A 24,266-nucleotide genomic window follows, 5' to 3' on the forward strand; every position below is an offset into this window, starting at 1 on the left:
GCTGAGTGGAGATGAACATCAGATACTGCAAAAATGATAAACTGGTGTGTTTGCTGTGGCCGGAAAGTCCACGTTCCTTAAACGCAGCTTCGTGTAAGCTTTAAAGAACATTAGCCACTCGTCGACGGCAACGTGCCACAAATTTCGATGATGAATACCTCTCCCACCCAATCTGTGTAGAGATTTCTCATTTTGAGAGAAGACGATGCCAAAATGTTCTGGCTCAAGCGCGGCTGTGGATAAGTGGCTAATGTGAGGCAGCCATCGCTGAAAGGGGGGATCATTTGGACAATAGAAATCCCTAGAAAAACAAAACTGTACAGCGTATTGTATCATATTACCGTACGTACACAAGCTAAGATAGAACTCACAATATGCAGCATGTTTTTGTCCCAGAAACACTGAAAAATACATAGGCATATCTGTTGGTTTACAAAACTGCTTGTTGAACGTGTCCATCACACGCAGCTTTGGAAAAACAAACAAAAAAAAAGAAAATATCAGTATAGATATATTTGGGCCTCATGTACAGCCCATATACACACAAAAAAAAAGTCTTGACACAAAGTCTGTTTTTACTGCACCCTCGCAAAAACGCAACTAACACTGACTGGACACACAAAGCCTACGTCTGGTCACCGGAGGGACAACTGAATGGTGATCGATGGCGGTGAAAGAGCACTCGGACAAACGGCGCTCGTTTCTTGGTCCTTTCACCGGTTTTCTCGCCACACATGCACCAGAATTGCCCGAAAGTTTTACACGTGTTTCGTTTCACATTTCTCTCCTCGTCTGTGTGCCAGGCTCTCGTTAGGAATCCCTGTCGCTGTCGTCGCCCCCGTACATGTCTGCCAGTTTCTTAAACCGGGGTCCCCACTCGCTCAGGTAGTTGTAGTCCTGGTCGCCCTCGGTGGTCACCGACTCCAGTGAGCTGAGGGACTCCGCTACGGAGCCGTTTCCCTCGTAGGCGTAGGTGGCCAGGGAGTCGTAAGGTGGCGCCGTCGGGTCGCTGTCGTTGTCCTGGAGCCTCTGGCTGATGAAGTCTCTCACGTCCCCGTTATTGTCCCGGGTCGGGGGCAGCACAGGCCGTCGAACCGGCGGGTAGAAGGTCTCGGGGACGATGTCCCTCCGCTGCTTGCTCTCCTCGATGGCCTCTGGGTTGCGCAGCGTGCCAATATCAAAGGCCTGAGTGTCCTCCTCTCCGCCCCCTTCGTCGTTGTAGCTGACAACGTTGTCTCTGACATCCTCTTTGGAGATGATCAGAGGCTCCTTCTTCCTCTGTCTCCTCAGGGCAGCAAACAGCACCACGATCACTACAGGGAGAACAAAAACAAAGAGAACAAGTAACAGAGTTAGGTGACTTTTGCTGTTGTTTCTTTGCTCCCTCTCCTTGCTCCGAAGGCCAGTGACTATCCAGGGGGAATTGTTGATGTTGCATGAGTGTTCACTGATGTTCAGGGACTTTGTCTGACTTTGTAGAACAGCCTCAGCTACCACAAGGATGCATTATGTATTTCTCCCTCCTCAGGGCCACTGCTGCTTAAGATCACAAAGGAACGCAGTTTAAGAACACAGCAAAGTACAGTGTGTGCTAGAAACGCAATGTATCTTCTGTAGCATTGTGACATTTGAGTTAAGCATACGAAGCTGGCCTGGCCTCTTTGGATTAAGTCAAAGATGAAGTCGATCTGTATCTCTCTGTTTATCCAGTTGCAGAAGTCTTCTGGCCTGTTACATAGGCAGGTCATTGAAAACACGGCTGCTGGAGCAAATTTAAACTCTATGGGCCTCAAGCTACTAGTGCAAAAGGGCCCTTTTGGCTCTTTTAGACTCCTCAGAAATTGCACATACATTCCCCTGAAGAAAAACAGCCAGTTTTTTCTCAATATTCTGATATGATTGAGGTTGAAAAGTTGTTTTGTATTTGCAGAAATAAACCATGTGTGATGCAAGAATAACTCCAGTGAAACATCTGTACTGTGTCAGGACTTAAAGGACAAGTAGTGTTCCCGAAGCTACTGCAGCTGCACCGCCAATAGCTAAATCACTTTTTATGTAAAAAATGCACCTGTCTTGTTTATCCTAAAGCACAAAGTTGGGTTGCAATAAAGGACAATGTTCCATTCGGCCAGCTGTGGGGCCGTAGATCTTTGCTGCTTTGCTGTTCCAATCAAATTAACATGTCAGCTGTGGTCACTGGCAGAATTATCCGCCCACAGGAAGCGATGAATCAAATTAAGGAGTGAAATACGAAACTGTCTCTTTAACACCTGCGAGAGGCCATTTGCTGCGGCAGGGAGCTCTCGAGCGTAGCCTCAAGACACGGCTCCAATCAAATTTTATCACATTGAAAACCAAATGTTTGCGAGATCGAGCTTTAGGCGCATTTCGTGTGCTTCTCCTGCAGCCTGTACTCACTTAGCAGAATGATGACACAAAGCAAAATGGCCACCAGGGCTCCCGTGCTGAGTCCCGCCCTCGCTGTGAGAGCCTCGGCGTTGCACAGCTTCATGTTGCCCTCGCGGTCGCAGGTGCACACTCGGATGGTCAGGGTGCTGGTGCTGCTTTGCATCGGGAACTCCCCGTCAGAAATGACCACAGGCACGTGGTAGATGCTCTTCTGCAGACTGTTGTAGCTGTTCCTGCGGGTCAGGATCCAGGCCGTGTTGTCTGAAAACAACAGGATATCCGGTTACTATGCAGCAATCAATATTTCAATGAACTCCGCCGGAGATTTCATCTGCGAGATGTAAAATCACATCATGTACAGCACGATGCTGGATGTGGTTAAGTTTAACAACAGGTGTAAGTGCCTCATGGGAGCATTATACAGAGGACTGAAGCTAATCTGATGACCACAGGCGTCGGCTGAGAGCGTATTACCTTTGTTATCGCGGACGGAGAAGTTAGCCTTCCCAGCAGCCTCCTGTGCAAGACTGAAGAAGAATCTGTGTCCCCCGAGTGGCTCGTCAGGATCTGTGGCGCTCACGGTTTGTATCCTCTGAGAAACAGGAACAGGTGAGTGACAACTGTACGAGCTTGTTAGTGGCTCGTATATTTGCATGTTATCATCAGGTTAAAGGTGTAGATTGGTCTTTGGGGAATTCACAAAGTCAAATAGTTGATGGCAAGCTAACAAGTGTCAAACCTCAGAGTTTCTCTGACGGTAAACACTCAAAACACAAACGCATCACACTTACGCACTTAACACACGTACGCCTCATAGTTTTCAGCATCACACTTGTTGCCGAGGTAGACGCACAGCTTTCCAACATGACGTGTTAATGTCAGCGAAGCAGTGATGGAAATTTACATTTACTCAAGTACAACTACGTACAATTAATTTCCATTTTGTGCGACTTTACTCTTCTACTCCGCTACATTTTGGACTCAAATGTACTTTTTACTCCACAGTTTTAATTAATAGTTACTTTGTTGACTCAGATTATTAATACAACATAATAAATATATATATACTAAATAATTGGGTCATTCTGCATAATGAGTACTTTGTTATTGTATAATATTTATTGTTTGTAAGACAATTATCTGAGTTCTTCTTCCACCACTGCAGGTTAGAGGTCAAATATCTAAAAGATAATATTCTACATACTTTTTTTCATTTTGTTTGAATATTACGAAGTCTAACAAGTCGGGGCTTGGGTCACACGCTTGCTGTGAGCCCAGATAAACTCTACACAGCAACATTTGGTTGAGACCCGAGTGTCGACACAAAACGTGTGTGATACTGAAACTGAAAAGACTTCACAGTTTATGTCTAATGTGTCGCAGCATTCTGGGTTTTCATCTCCGGAGAAACGGCAGCAGCACGACTGAAAAGACGGAGCCCGCAGGTGTGTTTGTGACTTCTTTAATCGAGAAGATGTGAGCTTCATGCAACATCTCTGAGGTCTGCTAATTACATGCTGATCTGGGAGCGGACGCGCAGTCCTAACGGGGAAGTGGAGATGAAACCATGACTACTGCTTTGTGTTTGGTCACACCAACCTGATTAGCTTTGGCGTTCTCGCACACAAACGTCTCGTAATTGGTGGCAAATGTTGGCGCGTTGTCGTTGACGTCCAGCACTCTGACGTAAACGGGCACGCGGCTGATCTGTCGCGGGTTGTCTAGGAAACACAAAGGTGAACACGGTGGGTTTAGACTAATGATATTTCTTTACCTAACGAGGCCATTTCCATGCAAACAGTAATGCAAGTATTGTTAGACAACAGTTTAATTAAGACATTTATATACATTTTTACAAAGACTCATTCATTCATTAAAGCCAATCAGAACTACTGTACATTCTCAAATAAACATTGAATAGAAAAAGTGAGTAAAAAACATTGAGGTGGTTTTATAACCTCTACTACAACAGCTTTCATGAATGCATAATATATTTTATATATATTATATATATATATATATATATATATACACACACACAGTATATATAACAGAGACATCTTCTGCTCTGAGCTTATTTACATATTTATTTTGAATATTTGCACTTGAATGTGTACAAATGTTATTTCAAATTTTCTTTACAACGGTGACATGTACTTATATTTCATGTATTTTAATTTTTTTTTATCTTCAAGTTTTTTGTCATTAATATATATTTTTCTAATTCTTATTTTTATTCTAATTAAAATTACTTACTGCACACAAGCTTTTTTGAGGAGGATACCACCCATCATGTTCAAAATAAAAACCTTTGAACAGACACACTGTTCTAATTCTTTATTTCCAGTTAAATCTTTTGTCCTTTGAGTCTGTTAATGAAACGTCCTGCAGATGTTTCACATTAAAAGTCCACTGGGAGAGGGGTGGGATTAAAGTGACTGAGCTACTGGAAATGGCTCATAATGTTAAACACGTTACAAACATCTGTGCAGCAAGAGTTAACTTCCATTGACATTAACGCAACACCAAACAAAACAACATAAACAAAAGAAAAAAGTTACTGTCAATGAACCATTTTGAGTTTCACATTAAAAGTTTTCCAGCAAAGGGCATAACCCCCTCTCCTTTCCACGTGGGCTCTTAATGTGACTCTGCAGGACGTTTGTTGGTTAACTGACAGTAACGTAAGTGAAATTAATTTGTGAATGGGATCAGTAATTCTGTTAAAAAGAAAAACTCAGCAAGTACAAGGTGATTTTAATGTGGTATTGATGGAAAAACAGGGAGGCTTCTCAATAATTCGATAAAAATGCATTTATAATAAGAGAAAAAGTTAAGAAAAGATTAAAAGCTTCAAATAAAGGCCTGGTCTTCTCTGCAGTTGACTTAAATGAAGGCCATGTTTTGCAAACTCAACACACAACATTCAGGGGTTAGTATCAACTCCAAAAATCCAAATTTGACAGAATAAGAGGAAGCGGGTGAACAGAAACGTCTGCTTCCCGTCCTGCTGCACTTACTGAACTCTGTGGCGATGACGGAGATGTTGTGCCAGGCGTTCTCTTCTCTGTCCAGCTCCCTGAGGATGAACACTGACCCGTTGCCCGCATGGATGTTGAACACTCTGTCCATGTCCGTGCGCCGATCAATAGTGTACCTGCACAAAACACACACGGGGATCGGCCTCTAAACGTGTGGAAGTGTGGCTGAGGGATACGGGGGGCGGTCACATTCACAGAGTCTCTCACGTACGAACCGGAGTGAAAAATGGTCACATTTCCAGGTGAGTCTCGTTGAAATTGACATTCTGTGTGGTTAGAGGGGTTTCAGCAGGCGGGAGGTACTCAAAACAAGTCTGACTAAGCATGATGGACTTCGTGCACTCTGTCATTATTTCCTTTCTTTGCTTTTCATACCACACAAGAACACATTAAGAAAAAGATGAATTTTAGTATCAATCCAGGCAGCAGTTTGCCCTCAGAAGAAAGGCCAACTTTGTTGAAGAGAACAAAATTGGTTTTCACCTGCACAAATGAGCCAAACTACAGGAGCTAATAAACCGCCTCTTAATGTCTTCAGACTTCTACTAAAAGCTCGCTTTACACGAATCACAACAAACATATATATTTAAATATGAACATATTTTCTCAATTACCCTTTGTGGTACCACGCAGACAGATTCAGGTTTCTGTTTGGACATATCCGCCTCTGAGACATCTGCCGCCACATGGAGATATATCTATAGAGATATATAGATATATCTCTATAGATATACGTGTGCTGCTCAAAACGGGGGGAAAAAATCCTTTTAGCAAACAGCAGCGTCCTTTTACAGAAACAATGTCCTTGTAACTCGGACGCAGCTGTCACTCTCAGATTGATTGACAGGTCTTTTACAGATTGTCTCAATTGCTTTGGCTGACGATTTTCAAATGACCGTGAAATTCTCAGAATTAACAGCTTATTTTCTCCCAGCAGTTAATGCATTCCTTCAAATGTACCAATATCTTGAACTGAGCTTTTATATTTCTATCTTAAATGTTTTACCCTCACAACACCCTTATTGTGCAAGTATAAGTATAAATATTTGATATTTTGAGTATTCTGGTCGCATCATAATGCCTCAAGTGAATCTTTATATTAGTAACATGAAACCAAAATGATCCGCATGACTAGAAACAAGTAGACGCAAGTAAAACAGCACATTTGGGTGAACCGACCCTTTAACATACATGGTGAACTGTCTTCCATGGTGCTAACAGTCTTGAACAGTCTGTCCTGGAGTGATGACAGATTTATGTAAGTGCTTGCAATCCCACACACACACACACACAGACACACTCACACACACACACACACACACACACACACACACACACACACACACACCAGCCAACAGGTTATCCAGTCGTGTTGTTTTTCCTCTGCTTTCCAGACTACTGTGATACATCAGTGTGATTAATGGAGTAGCAGGCATCAGGAGGGCCAGCGTAAGAGGGAGGAGACCCCCGAGGGGAGACTATGAACCCGGGCTCTCAATGCTCCGCCGCACCGCTCTCTCCTCTCTCCCCCTCCCCACCTCCCCACCTCCCAGCCCCTCCCTGCCGCTCCTCCTGCATCAACCATTTTAGTGTCTTTATCTAAACACTCCCTCCTCATCTCCGCCTGCCTCTCCTCCGCTCCCGCCACCTCGCCGGCCCGACAGTAACTCTAACCTCGTTAAATCTGCGTCGGCCGTGGGCTTTACTAATTGCTTTTCTAATATTCCCAATAATTCAGCTGGCTGGGCCTAACCCTTCCCCTGATTAATGGCAGAGAGATAACAGCGCGCCTCGTCCTGACCGGGCATCCAAAGTGCTGCACTCAGCAGGCAGGCAGCTGGCTGGATGGGAGGCCAGGCAGAAGGACATGGAGGGTTACAGCAATGTTAGTGATCAGCAGGTTGGGACATATATCCTCTTTCCTCACCGCAGAAGCTTCACGACCGGCTGGCTTGCTGCAGCATTTTCAGAAGTCATTCTTTGAGAACAAGAGTCAGTGGGCATCCAGTATAACTAGCGACTCGGGGATTTTCACATTTTCAGGTCAAAAGATGTCCAGTTTGATCTGAGTTGTATCTCTTAGACGTTAAGGTCACACACAATCGCTGTTATACAATATTTCAATCTAACACTTTGAAATATATTCATGTAAATTCACCTCAAGGTCCATTTAGTAGCTTTTCAGGAGCTTCTGATCATATCACATGACCTTCATCATCAGATAAGAGTTTGCCAGGAATCATACAATGGAAGAGGTTCAAATTTCCATTTTTAGGGCACTTTAAGGACTTCTCGTTAATGTTGGCCAACATTGTTGAAAAAAAGATTTAAAGCTCCTGAATGGCTAAAAACCTTGAGGTGTTTTTAAGGTCAAGAATGAACTTGAAAGTTTTAGCACTAAAACACACTTATTGCACGGACATGGTGTGTGTGTGTTAAACCGGCGGGATGGACGACATTTTGAATGAATATTCAATCTCTAAATTGTTTAATTCTCACGTCTAACTTCAATGTTTTCCCCAAAGTCTGCCTTTGGTAAGCTGGAAACAGCATTGAGAATATCGCAGCACTTAAACACTTCATTAAAACCAGGACTAATAAAATTCTTTTAAGAGTTGGCAGCTTTTTAAGACGGAGTGAACCATCCGAAGGCTTTCCGGCTTCCTGTGTGTGTGTGTGTGACGAGAGGAAATAAAGTTTTTATTTCAGGTTTTAAAACCTTGAATATTGTTCATGTTTTGGGGCTTGAACATCAGTAGTGACTCTCCATCATACTGACACGGACTGACTGACTAACACCTCCCCGTCTGTATACTGCACACACAGTAGGGTCATGCATGCACACATCCTCGCTTACTGAGGGATTTGTGTATACATCGGTGCCTAAATGTGCACACGTCTGCGTGTTATGTGGCGAGCGGTGCGAGCTAATAAAGATAACCATCTCAGTGACTTCTTCATGCCAGGCAGCCCCCAGGCTTCCCGGCCCTCCTCCTCCACTGCGCGGCTTTAAATGCCACGGGGTAGCTACCTCCTTGATGATGGGCGATAAAAGAGAATGATATCATATTTGACACCTGCAATAAAGTGGTAGAACTTCAACCTTGAGAGCCAACTCCCTTAGTGCATCATAAAAATGAAAAAGTCTTTGAGACAGAGTGGAAGGCGCAGCCTCACACCCCATCGCCATTACTTCCATTTAATAGAATACTTACTTGCATAATTTTGTATCTCCATGCTCCATCCTTTTGTCGCATTTCAGTGTTTAGCAGCATTTGGTATGTCTAACAGAACAATGCGTCTCTCTACCAAGGCCTCATTATGTATTTTAATGCTGTCTTCATGTTTATGGTAAAGAAAATCTGAGGACTAAGGTGCACTTACTAACTTTGGAGCTTTTAAGTTAATATTTAAATAATTCTCTTAATGGAAGCTGCAATATTGCTTGAAAATAGACAGTCATAAGTTTGCATTAATAATCCTCCCAATAGAAGTCCAAGACCCCCTTAATGGATTAAAGTGCGTCTATAGAAAAATCACAAAGAGGTACATTTCACAATTATTAGACTCAAATTTCCTCCGATTTGAAAATGTATAAGGACGACCGCTCTTATAATATCTGTGATAAAATATTCTTAACTCAAGCTTCCCTGAGTAGCTTCTCGTCCAGTGTGTGAACCTCTGCGGCCAATTTTACGGTAACCACATTTTCACACAGTAGACGCAGAGTAGATGGGAACATTTACCACATTCACCTGATACAAAATATTACCAAAACGGGGGTCTGTGAGCTTGACTTCACGAACACGTGACCATCACATTAAACTTGGGGTGATCCAACCATTGGTGTATACTTAACCTACTATACACCACCGACTTTATCAAATGAATTGAGTTTATTGATTCTGTTATCAAAGCTTCTAAAATCAAAGATTATTTGGACCTAAAGTTCTTATCTAAGACGATAATGTTTGGTTTTCTAGCTTCGATACAACGACCTCCTTACCTACCAATCGCGCATACTTAATATTTCTGCTGACCATCTTCGAATGCATAATGTATCCACAGTTTTAGACTTTTGGATGTATTTTTCCTGACTCGTGTTCGCACAGTATGAAATTTAAATTCAGGCACGCAATGATGTTATTATAAATAATTAAAGTCGTCTTAATTAAAAAATAAAACACATTTTAATTCAAATTATTAAAAATTTAAACTGAAGGTCTGCTTAGGAGCTTTTTTTTTACGGTACTTTTTTCTGCCTCTCACTGTTTGTTCCTGAGCACTTTTAGGATCATTTCTATTGGCTCAAACTTTCAAAGGTCTTTGTGTTGAAGTATCGTTTACAGTCAAATTGTTGTAAATGAACAGAAACCGATGGCTGCCTTACAATGCAGTCAGAAATGTCTAAAACATGAACTGATAAGGTCCCCTGAGATGCGACGTGGCTCAGTACCTGACAAGGCTGTTCTTGTCATCGGGATCAGACGCGCTGACGGAGCCGATGACGGTGTTCCTGACGGCGTCTTCTTTGACCTCCATGACGTAGCTGGCGCGCTCGAACACCGGCGGCTCGTCCACGTCCTCCACAGTGATCTTGATGGTGGCCTCGTCCCTGAAGGGGCCCACGGAGAAGAAGCGAGGGTTGATGTGGACGTTTTCCACCTGAACGCGGAGACTGTACTGACGCTTCCTCTCAAAGTCCAGAGGCTGCGAAACAGAAAGGTGATATACGAGTGAGATGTTTAACAGACTGTAACTTTACATGTTTGTTTTCTTGGATGAAAAAGAAAATTCCACTGTGACTTTTTTTTTTTGTTTCTCTCTCTAATCACAGCTGTTTACTTTTAAACAATCATTTGTATGCAGCAACACGTTCAGCTGTTGATTTTGGGGGAAAACTAATATCCATTCAGAGCATCCTGCCACATTTAATTTCAGGTCAGATTGGGATTTTATTCATTAAACTGACAATCTTGTCCAGAGCATCGTTTAATGAGCGCGTGTGAAGGGGCTTAGTGTCTTGTTCAAGGACACTAACAAGACTGTTGATGGACACACGTGGGCTGCAGCACAGATCAGGCCTGCGCTCTTTTGGACATGTAAAGGCCTCCCACTAACTGCTGCCACGTCCTGAATAATCTGACTGATTTTGGTGGAAAACTAACATGACGACCACGCGGTCGGGTTGGCGTACATGTCGGGGCTACACGTGATTAAAGAAAGTATTTTTATTGCTGAAATCTGGTTTCTACTTTTTCTTTTTTAATTCCGTCTTTTAGTTTTTCTTTTGTTCTTGGACTTCTTGGACGTTTGTGCTTTCCAACTTGATTTCCTGATCCCCGCAAACACTCTATGAAGCAATCAATCAGAGACGTCTGTGGATGTCTGCTGGGTGTCTGTTCATTAGATCACTGAGATCAGTATATCAGATAGTGTAAAAGCAACAGAGAAAAGATTGCGGTTTGGAGCGTCAGTGGATGCTGAGACTTCGGTGTGACGGAAAATGTGACTTGTAACACAGAAGAAAATCTACTACTTTAATTTGTAAGGCCGTGCACTTTTCTGAATTTGAATGATTAGAAAAAGACTAAAAAGAACAACAGATAGATAAAGAAGATAAAATAAGATCATGGCTGACATTCTGTTGAAGGACAAATCTGTTGAGCGCCACGACTCCTGCGTTTATGTTTTAGGTATTTAGTTCACATTGAATAGATGATAGTAAAAACTATCAAAATAAAGTATTATGTGTAATTACAAATAGATGTGACCCTCCTAAATATAAAACTACATCGACACTATTCATTCTGTGGCTTCACTTTCTGGTTGTTGCTTTTGTAAATGTATGTGATACAGTAATATAACGTATGTATTAGACACATTTTATTTTCATGCATGATCCCTTATAATCCTGCATCTATTGTACGCTGCCCCTACATCCTATAATTTATGGACTGTGCACAATGATTAGTTGCCTGATTCCTGCATAATTGCCCGAGTTTTCTGCATTTCAGCGCAGGTTGGCGGTACACTTTTGCTTTTATGTTCTTTTTCTGAAGCTGCGGCCACTGAAGGTATCCCCCTATTGATGGAAATAATTGGGGAGCAGTGCATTTTAATAAACGTGCGGCAGGCGCTGAGCAGAAGCAGCCGGATCAGAGTGACCTTCCTCGCAGGCTGCCTACTGTACATATGAAAGGACGCTGGGTTATCGTTGGAAACAGCCAATGAAAGCTTGAAAAGTCCACATGGAACGAGCCGTTTTCTGAAGCCGTGAATAATAACATATAAGTCCGTGATTTTGGCCGTTTCTTGTTAAGGCAGGGGGGTGCACGTCAACGGGAGGAATATGTGGCCTTGAAGGACCGGCACAAGCGACGATGGGACGCACTCCCACTTGACGAGCCCATTTAATTAGTAGGTTCAGAATTAGGGCAGGCTCACTCCCCACACACACTCTGCCCGCACACCACATCCACTACAGCACCGCCGCGGCCACGAAAGGCAATTATGTCATCCTTCACTTAATGATGGCATGATGGAAGCGATCGATCGCAGGCTGCAGAGAGGGCGCTTGATAAGGCAACTGCCAGATTCTGTTGAATACATCAGAAACACACCACAGCACACCGCTGAACGCTGCGATCCATACTGAGCATCAATATTTCTGCTTTGGTCTCAGCTGAGAGGAAGAATGAATCTCACTCAAAACACATGTACTGGGAGTGTGGGCAAGTGTACGTTGAAATCTATTAACTCTACTGTCCATCCCCCGGCTGTCAGAACATATGGAAATAAAAAGTTTCCAGTGAAGTTCATTGTGTTGTTTCCCCCTTTTTTTCCCCCCCGATGCTCACACACAGCGGTGTAGCTTTGGATTTGGGGGGAGCTCAACAAAGAAACACCAAAAACAAACTGTGAAAACAGTGTGAATGCTATTTCCTACATTTAGTTATATTAATATAGCAAATAATACTTTATGATGACATTGCTATCGTGCTGTCGATACCTGGACTTAATATGATGTCAGAGAATGCTGTGTTTACATATTTTCATGAAATCAAACCCCAATTTTGATTCTATTTCCGGTCAGCCATTTCATTTTTCTTTATAGTAGTTTTTATTGATAGTGGCAGAGTCCGCCATTCTAGCACTGGATTCAAAACGCCGTCACACACACACGCACACACACACACACACACACACACACACACACACAGGAAACGCGTGCTGCTGTTGCTTCAACGGTTTTCAAATGGCAAAGCACAGGGCGGCTTTTATTGTGAGCCAGTCACCGGAAACACATTTGTCACCATGGTTACTGTGCTTACTGTGATGGCTCATCAAAGACACGTCTTACGAAGCAAGACACGCATCAGTTCTAAATGTTTAGCAGAATAACAGAAAGGGACGGAGCAACCTCAGTGAGCTGTTAGACGGCTCCAACTCTTCGGTAACCAACTTACTGCGGTTGCTCATGGCATGATGGAAAAAAGGTCGATTATTATGACTTCTTTGTTAAAACAATATGAGATTGTGCTCTTCTGTTGTGTTTCTGACAAAGCGGCTGTTACAAGCAGTAACCAGTGGTGCCGCCAAATCAACCGGGACTGAAATCTTAAAAATCATAACCTTTAATGTCTTATCTTTACATCCTGTGTAGCGAAAGCAGCACGTTCTGTGTAGACGGCTGTGTTAATTAAAATAGAAGCATATCTGTTCCTTCAGACACGCATGAGACTTGAAATCATGTCTCATGCAAATCATGAATGTCTCCTGTGTAGACGAGCCTTTGTTGTAAATAAGAAATGTAGATCGCAGGGCTTCCTCTGAGGCAGCGCGAGGCCCCTATAAGCTCCACCAATCAGAGGGTTAGGGCAGCCTGACAGGGGAAACCCAGGGCAAAAGAAGATAACAAAGCACTCACTGAAACTTACTGCTGTAATACTCGTAATGTAACGATCATATCTGTTAAAACGGAGGGAGAAAAAACGGGATTTTGAAAAAGAGGAAGACGTGTACGCTCTTCTACCCCTCCCCGAACACCAACAGAGAGTCCCTGACCTTCCTCAGCACGATGACGCCCTCCTGCGTGCTCCTATTGGTGGTGACATCAAACATGCCGGGCCCGTCGCTCCCGATGATCCTGTAGTCCATCTCTGCGTTCTCGCCGATGTCAGCGTCCATGGCCCGGATCACCCCCACCGCAGAGCCAACCTCGTTGGACTCGGGCACTCGGAACTCGTAGAGGGCTGCAGAGAAAGAATTTTTCTCTCTGTGATTTGGTGGTCGCATGAAAAGAAGGCTTGTTCAACGAGAGCAGCATTGTCAAGGGCTAGAGGAAAAAGAAAAAAAAGCTAGAGAAAGAAAGGCTCACGTCCTTGGTATTTCTGTTCAATGTTCATTTCAGTTTTTCACACAAAGATGCGATTCATGAAAGAGGTGAATTAAAAGCCTAATCAAGCAGAAAACAGAGAGGATACAAAACAGAAACAACAACACCCCTGACGCCCGACGAGCGTCATAACCTCAGCGTTTTTTTCTGACCCTGTTAATGAAAAAAAGAAAGTGAGTCAGAGAGCAAGAATACAAGAGAGAGCAAGTCAGGGAGAGAGTGAGTCAGAGCCAATCACAGAGCAGCAGCCGAGGAGCCGGCCGGGGAGGGAGAGTGTGTGAAAAGGAGAAGCCGAGTGGGAGATTTAGTGCTGCAACATTTGTAGATCAGCTGTGGAGCAGACATTTCATATGCGGTAAAACGTATTTCATTTCCAAAACAGACATTTGGCCTTTCACGTAAGTTGCTACAAGCGGTATTGACTTACTACTCGAAGTTTAGGATGTAACATAAATTCTGGGCCAATTTGCACAACATAAATTAATTGCTTCTTCCTTTTTTTTTTTTTTTGGTAAGATGATTTCCTGGTTTGAGGCGGATGAATTGATGGCTGCCTGTCGGCCGCGGCGGCCCCAGCTGCATCTCGTATGCTTAAATAAATAGCCGGACTGCAGGAGGGAGCGGGCGTGATATACACACAGCCTGCGGAGACAAACAGCACTGACACACTAATAAAACATGCTGACAGTGTTTTGGCAACGCCTGAGTCGGCAGGTCTCCGTGACGCTGACACTTGCCTCCACACGCACACACACACACACACACACACACACACACACACACACACACACACATCCTGAAAGCGACGCACCACGAGGAGGTTTCCCTAGGCTAACAGGTATTTAGCATTGGGTGGAAAAGAAGAGGCATCACTCCGGCAGACAACAATGATATCGCTTCCTGACACTCTACCTCCTCTGGGTGTCCCATTACAATATCTCTTCCTCTGTCTCCCTCTTTCAATCTTCCCCTCAGTCTGCCCCCCCCCCCCCTCCACATCACAGGCTGTCTTTCTGTCGCCCGCATCACTCTTCCTCTTTCTTCCTCTATCTTCCCCTCCTGTCACCTCCTCCATCCCCGTCGTATCCATCCACCTCCGTCCTCTCACTGTTCATTCATTGGTGGAGGGGCTGAGATGACAGAATCTGTCTCACCCCCCCCTCCGTCCCCCAAGCTGGCGGGAGGAAGAAGTGATAAATGGGGGGACGGCGGGAGTTCTGCGGTTGCGTGTTTGCCGTGCGCTTGTGCACACGCGTCGCCCACCGTACAGTCGGCGCTCGCTGTTACTGAGGGGAAACACGACGACACCAGTAATCTGTCAATCTGATCTGGCTGCCTTCGCCATTTGCCAGATGCACAAGAGGAAGTTAGACGGGTGGGAGGGGGGGGGGGGGGGGGGGTGAGAGAAGAAAGGGAGACAATGTGTGAGACTGAAAGAGAGTAGGAAGGGAGTAGAAAGGATGGATTGATGATTGATGAGTGAGGTAACAAAAAGAGGGAAAAAGTGCACTAAGGACAGTAGGAGCACTAAATTGAGAACATTGGTTTTATGGAGTAAAAGGCAGCAAAAGAAAGACTTAATAGTGGGAGATAGACAAAGAGAGTGGAAGAGTAGGGGAGATAAAGCCCAGTGAATGTACTCTCTTCATTTAATAGGGATTACAGGGCTGATCTGATGCACTTTGCAGGACCCTTCGCTCTGTCATATGGCTCTATATTTAATTATTCGCTGCCTTTAAGAGGCGCACAAAACCCAAAGCTCCCTGCAATAATCCAAATTCATTTTGAAACTGACACCAGATGGGGGCTGCCTGCCTGGCACCGGCTCACACTGACAAGTGGTTTTCATGGGCTGAGTATTGGTCACTCTGTGTGTGTGGGGGGGGGGGGTGTGTGGGTGGGTTTCCAGGACGCTGTACTCACTCTTGGTGAAGCGCGGCGGGTTGTCGTTCACATCGGAGAGGGTGATGCTGACCGTCGTGGTTCCTGAGAGACCGCCCATCTGTCCGGCCATGTCTTTGGCCTGGATCACAACCTGGTAGTTTTCTTTGACTTCTCTGTCCATGCCGGGCAGGGCTGTCTTGATCAGGCCTGAGGAAAAACACACAGAACCATGGTGAGACTTTATCTTTAAAAGAACATCCATCTGATTATTTCACAAGTCTTTAATAATGTATTAATACAGCCCAAAATCACAAGATTGTGTCAGTGGGCTTTACAGTCTGTAAATAAGACTCTTTATTTTCTTTACATACATATTTCATTGTTACATATTTATATGTATTAAAAATATATATATTAAAGCTGAAATAATAAGTCGGTTGACAGAAAATCAATCTGCAGATATTCCAATAGCCGATGAATCTGCCGGAGATGAGCTTGTTTCATCTTTGAAAATGCTTTTGTCGTTATTACTCGACATTTTAAAGACAAAATGATTCATGGACCAATCAAGAAGATAATCGTCAGACTAATCGATGATCAGTTGCAATCCTAAAACGATTTATCAACGTTTCATTGGTTAAAAATGGAAACGTGACCTTCCTGAGACTTTGCAGCACAAAACTTTTTTAACCACTTATGTCTGTTTGACTCTGATGCACCGTCAGCGGCTCATTTGCCCTCTTTGCTCTTGACTTTCTATGACTGAAAGCATTTTCTGAGCACAAGAGGACCTTGTGACCTCGTTGACCCTTCAACTGTGGTCAACAGGGTCCTTCTGCTGCAGCAAACAGAACATTTGGGTGTGCTGGAACATAAAAGATGAAAATCTGTCTGTAGTTTGTTGTACAATGTAAAGCCAGTCAATCACTCTACTCTAACTCTAACATACATGTTACTGGGTATAGCAGCTCTAAATGACATTAGATTACAGCAGCAGCAAATGCTTATAGATATAGTGTAAATAAACCAATATACAGCATGAATAGGGCAGGTGCATGCAGGTAGGATATGTCGGCAATGCAAACTAACTGTAATATGTACAGTATGAGTCATTAATATTTAATAATAAATAATTGGCAACTATGTGGATAGTTGATTAATCATTTTACCAGCAGAAATTCCCAGTTACAGCATCTCCGTCTCAATATTTGCTGCTTTTTTTTCTCTGTTTTATATCGTAAACTGAATTTCTTTTTTGGTTTCTGTCTGTCACGTTGGACTCTTCGATAATCAAAAGATGAATTGATGATGAAAACAATCGTTAGTTGCGTGTACAGTCTGAGTGAACGTAACTCCGATGTATAACAGACAGCATGTACGACTCTAAATCAACCCGCCATACGACATAAAAATAACGAGTGTTTCCAGTGTTGGACTGCGTCTACAGATCGCCGTCCTCTCCTGAAATATTTCTAAAAATAAGCCTGTCTGCATCTGCTGTATTGAATTAATGATATTTCATTTTTTAGATTTATGTATCTGCAGGCCAGATAATTAAACCACTAAGAACATTTTATTACTGAAAGGTCAGTGCTCTTGCTCAGTATGCGCAGTGGCATAGAGCTCAGCGGCCACCCAGGAGCACATTCTGGTGTCTGTGTTCTCGTGATTTAACTGGTAAGTGGACCAAAGGGCCTATCTACCAAAACCACAGCGTATTCCTTTAATTTTTCTAAGTGTAACATTCGCCTCCAAATGCATTCGGCATCATTTATCTTCTCTTTGGAATTAAGACGGTTAATGTTCAGCCCTTTCAAGTGCCGTGCAGTTGCTCACTTCTCCGCTCTGACACGTTAGATCTCTAGTTTGGAGTCAGGACAGAGACTGAGTGAAGCAGTAATTGGCAGCACATTCAAAAGGTGTGCTCCATCTCCCATCAGAGCCGGTCTTAAATCCTGTCTGCTATTACACGTTTGAATTTGAAGCATCATAAAAAAGAAAAGAAAAGAAGAAGCAGGTGGGGAGAGAGACAGAAACACGATGTGGAGTGGGAGAATAAAGACGAAGAAAATAAAATTTCACCCTAAATAAACTGCTTTGACAAACTTCATCACTTTCAGTCTGGATAGATGATTCATTGCATATCAAACAATAAGGAAGAGGGAGAGGCTGACGTGGCGCATCACTCAGGCTCAGATCAGACTGGCCTACGCTCTTCAAAAGGCCCTCTTTTGCTCTTTTCTTCCTCTCGTACATAACGTGGCAAAAAAAAACGAAATGCAAGCACAATGCAACTTGCTTTTTTTCTTCTTTTTTTTTTTTCTCCTTTCCTGCTAACGATGTGCAATTCATCTCGCGGACAACAGACTGTTAAAGAGAGCAGCGATCGTTCAGGCTCTGTTGCAGGAAAGGAAGCGAACGTATAGACGCTTTACAGCAGCTCGCTCTGTATCTTTGTCTACCTTTGTTATTGCTTAATGACTACAATACACACACAGAGAGGAGGAGAGGAGAAACAAATCCTGCTTATAATGTGATGTCCAGGCATGTCTTTGTGTAAGAGGGGATGTCAGCTTACATACCACATGTGGGATAAACCATATTACTGTTAATCCCTCTGCTAATCTGCAAATGGCATTTTTTGTCGTTTTCCTTTTGTTTAAGCAAAAAAGACACGAGCGGGATGTGTTCCAAAGCGCACATTAATGATTAAAACTAGCAAGCGGCTAGATTTTTGGGGTTGGTGATTTGCCACTCTCTCTACTACAAATCCCCCCCGCCCGCCCGCCCGTCAGCCCGCGAGAGGAGGCAGACGCGTTGATATTTTTGGGTCGGTTAAAGTCACAGCATTCCAGGACTTATTTCGTGATAAATTGTTTTAATTTACTTTCCTGGTGAAGCTCAGCTAGCCTCCTCTATTTCTGCCTCAGTTTGTGATTTGTCATGTTTCCCAGAATGGCCACCTCCAGACGAAGGGTGTGAACTTGTTGCGTTCAGCTGTGGGTTACACATGTGGGCGGAGGGAGCAGTGGCAGTAGCATTGTTAGAGCAGGAGGATAAGAGCTTCTCCACTGAAGAAAGACTGAAGGAGCGGTGCACATTAGACAACATGGCTGCAGTGCATGCTGCTCTACCGAGGCCACACTCATAATCTTTTCTATGATGGATTTTTCCTTGTGTGGGGGCTACATTTTGGTGCAGAATGATGTGTCTATAGAGAAGCTCTCGTCTTTTGAGTGAAGGACCAAGACATGATGTTTTAGATCCATTTCTGCTATCAAATGTCACTGCTGCTGAGCTGGAGGGATCTCAACACGGCACAAAGCTCCACTTTTCTGTTGTCTGTAATGACGTCCTTAAAGTCTTAAATAAGATTATTTTAACTTGATTCCAATGAAAATCAATTTGTTACACCAATTAAAAAAACAATTAGTTTAGTTTTACTTGATTCGAAGAAAAAGAAGAAGAAGAAATGCTTATTTATTCAAGATACAGATCTTTTCCTTTGAAGCTCTTGGTTTGGTCAAATTTGGTTTCTATTGGAAACACGTTTAAATATGTTGTTACTGTCGTGGCAGAGATTTGAGATTTTTAGGACTCCGATATTAACAGAAACAACAAACAACCGTATTTTGGAGAACATGTTGAGACTCAGTTAATGACAGAATTGGACTTGACTTCACATTGTCAACGACTGGAAGGAAAAACAACAAAATGGAGGCAGGAGTTTTCAAAGTACACCCCGAGTGGATTATACATTTGGCTCGACACTGACCGGTTTCTGGGTCCACAGAGAAGTACGGCTGCCCCTCCAGGATGCTGTACACCACCCTGGCGCTGTTCCCGTACGTGGCGTCATCTGCGTCTGAGGCTGTCACCTGAATTACCGAGGTGCCTGGGGGAAGAAGATTCATGACAATGATTTAGATCAACTCTTCAATACTGCTGAAAATTGCCTGCTGGATAATTGGTTAAGCTGATGCACCTTCTGATGAGGTGTCCGATCCTCTTCTAATCATGCTCATGCAGAATGTGACTGATCATTTCTGTCCCTTTGCATTACCCAAACCAATCTTTATTCCTCAGCCACTTATGCCCTTATACGTGATTGATTTTCCCGGGTAATCGATAAGTCCTAATGTATTTTTCTAAGTATATCTCTCTAAGCATACAAGCGGCACCGATACCGGCTCTCTGCAAACCCCAAGAAGCCTATTAGTGTATCCACAGATCTGGAGTTTCTAAGAAGCCAAATATCTGATAGCAGACGAGCGACTGTGATCCATTTTCCCATCCTGAGAGGCTGAAGCCCTGTTTCAGTAGAACAAAGGGAAACGGTTAGCCAAGTGCTACCTCCCAAATGGCGCCTTGCGGGGCCAAGTGTTGCCTCATTACATGCAGAAGAAAATTAATTGAGTAGAAATATTTAATGGCAAAGTGGTATAAATATAGAATTGTGCAATACAATGGGATAACGACTCCATGAAACTTCTCTAATTTGATGTCAGTTATGATCTGTAAGGGGTGAGAGGAGAGTTTCCCTCCTTTAAAATCGATGTCATTTGTATGGATGAAGGATGCTGTGACAAAAAAAAGAAATTGGAGGACCAGAAAGCAGAGGGAGAAAGACCACGGCTGTCTGATTTGGTGTAAGTAACAGTTCGGGAGGATTCCTGAGCAAGTTCACCGAACCTTGATCACTAATACCTTTAACTAGGGAATTAGACTCAAAAGAGGCTTTTCTGACATCGCGGCTTTTAGAAAATATCACTGATCCACATCAGTCATCTCATCGCCGACTTTAAGCTTCTGAGAAAAGAAATTTCTGACAAACAAGTCAGGAATAATCGCAGTTTTTGTGCAGGGGGAGTAAATTACCTCGACTGTAATCGTTCAGTTGTCAAAGAAGGGCCGCGTCAAAGTCGTCCCTTACCGAGCGTCCGAGAGAAGAATGTCAGCCGTGAGACTATAATAAAACTCAAAGTGTATGTCACATTTAAGGGGGCAGTGTCTCGACGCAGTCACTCGTGAACACATGCTCTGCCAAGCGGTGACATCACACCTCGGTTGTTGCCATGGGCACCCGTGCTGCCCTTAGATAAGTGCCGGCCCCTCTCTTGGGGTTGCTGAACCAAGTGACAACTCTGTCACATGTCTGGGCTGCAAGACCGATGTCCCTCAGTCCCCGAAGCACCGCAGCAGCAGCAGCAGCAGCAGCAGAACAGAGAGTTCACCCCATGTTTTCATGCAAGTATTGATTAGGAGCCTTTTTATATTGTTTATCTATATTCATGAGGCCGCTATGTACTTTTAGACTAAGAGCTAGAGCCAAAGTGCACGCTGAATTAAAGTTTAATTTGGTGCTGAATGACAAGAAGAGATGATAATACGAAAACGGCAAATGGTGCTGTCTCAGAAACTGGCACTGCAGCAATGGAATCCGCAATTATTCACTGTGATGACACAGCTGACAATGCTGGTAATTAAATTAAATACTGTTTTAATAAGATACAATACTGTATTTAAAAGATTATCTTCACCAGTGCTGTAACCGTCACAGAGACGCTTTACCTTGTTTATTCTCCGGTCATAAAACAGCCTCATTTAATTAGTCGGGCCCTCTTTGTTGAGTCTGCATCATTATTATGATTGATAAAGTCCCATTGATCCGGTAAGACTGGCATTTTATAACGTCTCTATCCTATTTGAATCATAAGCCTTTTAATCCAACTCCTCACACTCACAAACACACACCTTCATTTGCGCAAACACTTAATTTTTGTCCATTTTATGATCAATAAATATGGTTTTACACACTGAATGCAGTTCTCAATGCTCGCACTCTCAAAAAACGATCAATTATTACTTACTCATGTTCACATTCTTTCTTTCTTTATTATTTATTTTGCTATTATTATTTACGGATCTGTTTCTTTTTGTTTTGTATCTTTTAATTATCATTAATTTCCATATATGGCAAAATTGTCTCAGGGGTGGGTAGAGGGCTGTAGGGCAGTATGGGTGAATAATTTACCCATACCGCCTTAAAAAAGCTTAATGATTTGTGAGCGTTGTTTGTATTCAATTAAATATAAAGAAAAATAACAATGCTTTTTATTTAAATTCTAAAGTTGGCGTCGTGTGGGGAAATTACTGCATTTTCAAACTGATTTGACAAGAAAAACTTACTGGCTTTCAAACTTTTTCCAGAGCTTTCAACCACATCTCACAGTCTTCATCAGCAGATGGAGGGAGTTTCTGCTGACGAAGACTGCGAGATGCTGTTCAGTAAGCCTTTGTTGCACTGTTTGGCATTACAGACAAAACGTATCAGCGAATGAACAGCCCAATAGAGTGAGTACATACACACAACACGCTCATACTTAATATTTACGGCAGGAACTTACCGATGTCAGACATCTCAGGGACTCGGGCCATGTACGGGTCCTTGGTGAATCGAGGCTCGTTGTCGTTGATGTCGTGGATCTTGATGATGAACTCGGACTGACCCTCCAGCGCCTCGTTGGTGAAGCGGTTGACGGCTTTGGCGTGGAGGATGTAGTAGGCCTTCTCCTCCCTGTCCAGCCTCTTGGTGGCGTGGATGTCCCCCGACTTCTCGTCTATCCTGAAGAGGGTCCCCGCTCCCTCCCCTGTGAGGACGTACCTCACGCTTCCATCCCCTCGGTCTGAGTCTGAGTGAAGCTGTGAAGAAACGGAAAGGAGACGTGATCACGTGGATCCCTGCAGCACCAAAACAACACTTTCAAGCAACAGTTTGTGGCGTTTTCGTTTTAATAAATTTCCACTTTGCAGCTCTCTGTTGCTAATTGTTACAGCACAACAGTGATTCAAACTCCGGTTTATGAAAGCTTTCATATTTGCTTAATTTGCTCTTACGAACACCAAGTGTCAGTCAGCTTTCTAGGAAAATATCTCCTAGTTAGCGCGAGCAGAAATGGCCACTGCAAACAGAAACCTCATCTACATAAAGTCCAAGAAAAAAAACCCTCACAGAGCTGGCTGCACTGTTTGATTGACAGGTGATCTCTGAGAAGCGCAGAGAAAAAAAAAAAAACCTTGTACCAAAGATGTCTACAAAATCATTCAAAGCAGAATCACAGTTTTCCACTTAAGTATTTCTGATACACTGCGCACACATCAGTGATCTGACCAATCTGGGCCTTGGCAAAGAAACACTGACAGCTTTGATAAGAGTGTTTGGTGTTATTTAACAGATTCACGTCATCTTTAGTAAACTGTCACTGCCGCGTTACGGCGATACACATTCATGATTTCACCTCGTCTCTTTGAAATTCACATCCTGCCAAGAGGTAAACACACAGCCGCAGTGTTTTAAATGCACATTTACTGGTATTGTTACATACAGGTTGTCATCGTGCTTTTCTACCGCAGGGCCACTGTGGCATTTTCACAGTGCTGTAAAACAGAATGCCAGTGGGTCGAAGTCTGTGAAGTACCAGCATGAGTCCGCGCACGTCCGCCGCCTGCCAATCCCTGATGGATCAGCAACATGACCAACATGCCAGAGGACCACGAGAGTCCACTTGTCTGTGGAGCATCTCATTATTATTTGCTCTCTCCCTCTCTATCTCCTGTTTAATTTTTTCTGCATGAACAGCAGCTTAGCATGCGCTGACATTTTAATTCCACCACCAAATCCCCCCAACATATTTATCTCAGAGAACTCATCAAAAGCTTGTCCAGTCATTTCCCCTCCCACTGCTTCCCTGCCTACTTCCCTTTCCCCTCTTTAATAACCAAGGACATGGCAATAATTGCAGGGGGAGGTAAAGGGCAAAAGGAGGGCACATGTTTACAAAGTACAAACCAAGGAAAACGCCATCTGAATGTTTACCCCGATATGTGGGCGCCAGGACATAATTCAGAGGTCTGTTATTGACACCTTGCTAACTCAAGTGAGCCGGCACGTTTGATTCTGACGCTTCGAATGCATATTTTTTCCTTTGAGCGTGAGTTGTTGTTGTGTCTACAAGCGCACTTGGCTCTGCCGGTGGACAGACTGAGGGGGGATATTGTGCGCTGCAGCTGGGTCACGTGGGAGCACATTGCAAAGTCTCCCTTCTCATCATATATTAAAAAGCTTTTCATCCCAGGTGCTCGGAAGCTTTACTAATTCATGCTGTTTTATCAGGGCAAAGCTGGCACATGAGAGACGAACAGCTTTGTGGATTAGCATCTTTAACACTATTTTGTTCGCCTGCTTGAATGCTGGTAAAAATGACTGTTTTCATTCCTTTCTCTGTCTGTCTAACCAAGCCAGTCGAGTGTGCTGCAGAATTTTTGCATCTTCGGATTAGGATCTGGAGCGGGGCACTGTTTCATTAACCCACTTGAATTCTGGTCAAAACAACTCTTGTTGGGGTTTTTTTTTTTGTATTCTCTCTGTCTAACCAAGCCAGGAGAATATATCCTGCAGAATTTTATTTGTTTTCTGTTCTGCTTTACAGTATGTGCCTCCAAACAGAGATTCAGTTGGCTGAAAACAATCCACT

At 43.4% G+C, this 24,266-nt stretch overlaps 1 protein-coding gene across 2 annotated transcripts in view; it reads right to left on the reverse strand.

Moving 5' to 3' along the window:
• Positions 1-810: 810 nt before the first annotated feature.
• LOC139304166 (cadherin-6-like) overlaps positions 811-24,266 on the reverse strand; it is a 29,384-nt gene continuing 5,928 nt past the window's right edge. Inside the window, exons 2-11 of one of the 2 annotated variants that reach the window (XM_070928042.1) lie at positions 22,140-22,434; positions 19,508-19,627; positions 15,772-15,939; positions 13,518-13,705; positions 9,907-10,160; positions 5,430-5,566; positions 4,009-4,130; positions 2,884-3,001; positions 2,419-2,670; positions 811-1,313 (exon numbers count right to left, since the gene is read on the reverse strand). In XM_070928042.1, the coding sequence (XP_070784143.1) occupies positions 811-1,313; positions 2,419-2,670; positions 2,884-3,001; positions 4,009-4,130; positions 5,430-5,566; positions 9,907-10,160; positions 13,518-13,705; positions 15,772-15,939; positions 19,508-19,627; positions 22,140-22,434 (2,157 nt within the window). Of the gene's footprint in view, positions 1,314-2,418; positions 2,671-2,883; positions 3,002-4,008; positions 4,131-5,429; positions 5,567-9,906; positions 10,161-13,517; positions 13,706-15,760; positions 15,940-19,507; positions 19,628-22,139; positions 22,435-24,266 lie in introns of those variants that run through there. The other variant, XM_070928043.1, reaches the window with a different exon arrangement.

The sequence above is a fragment of the Enoplosus armatus genome, chromosome 21, assembly GCF_043641665.1.
Source record: "Enoplosus armatus isolate fEnoArm2 chromosome 21, fEnoArm2.hap1, whole genome shotgun sequence".
NCBI classification, from domain to species: Eukaryota; Metazoa; Chordata; class Actinopteri; order Centrarchiformes; family Enoplosidae; genus Enoplosus; species Enoplosus armatus.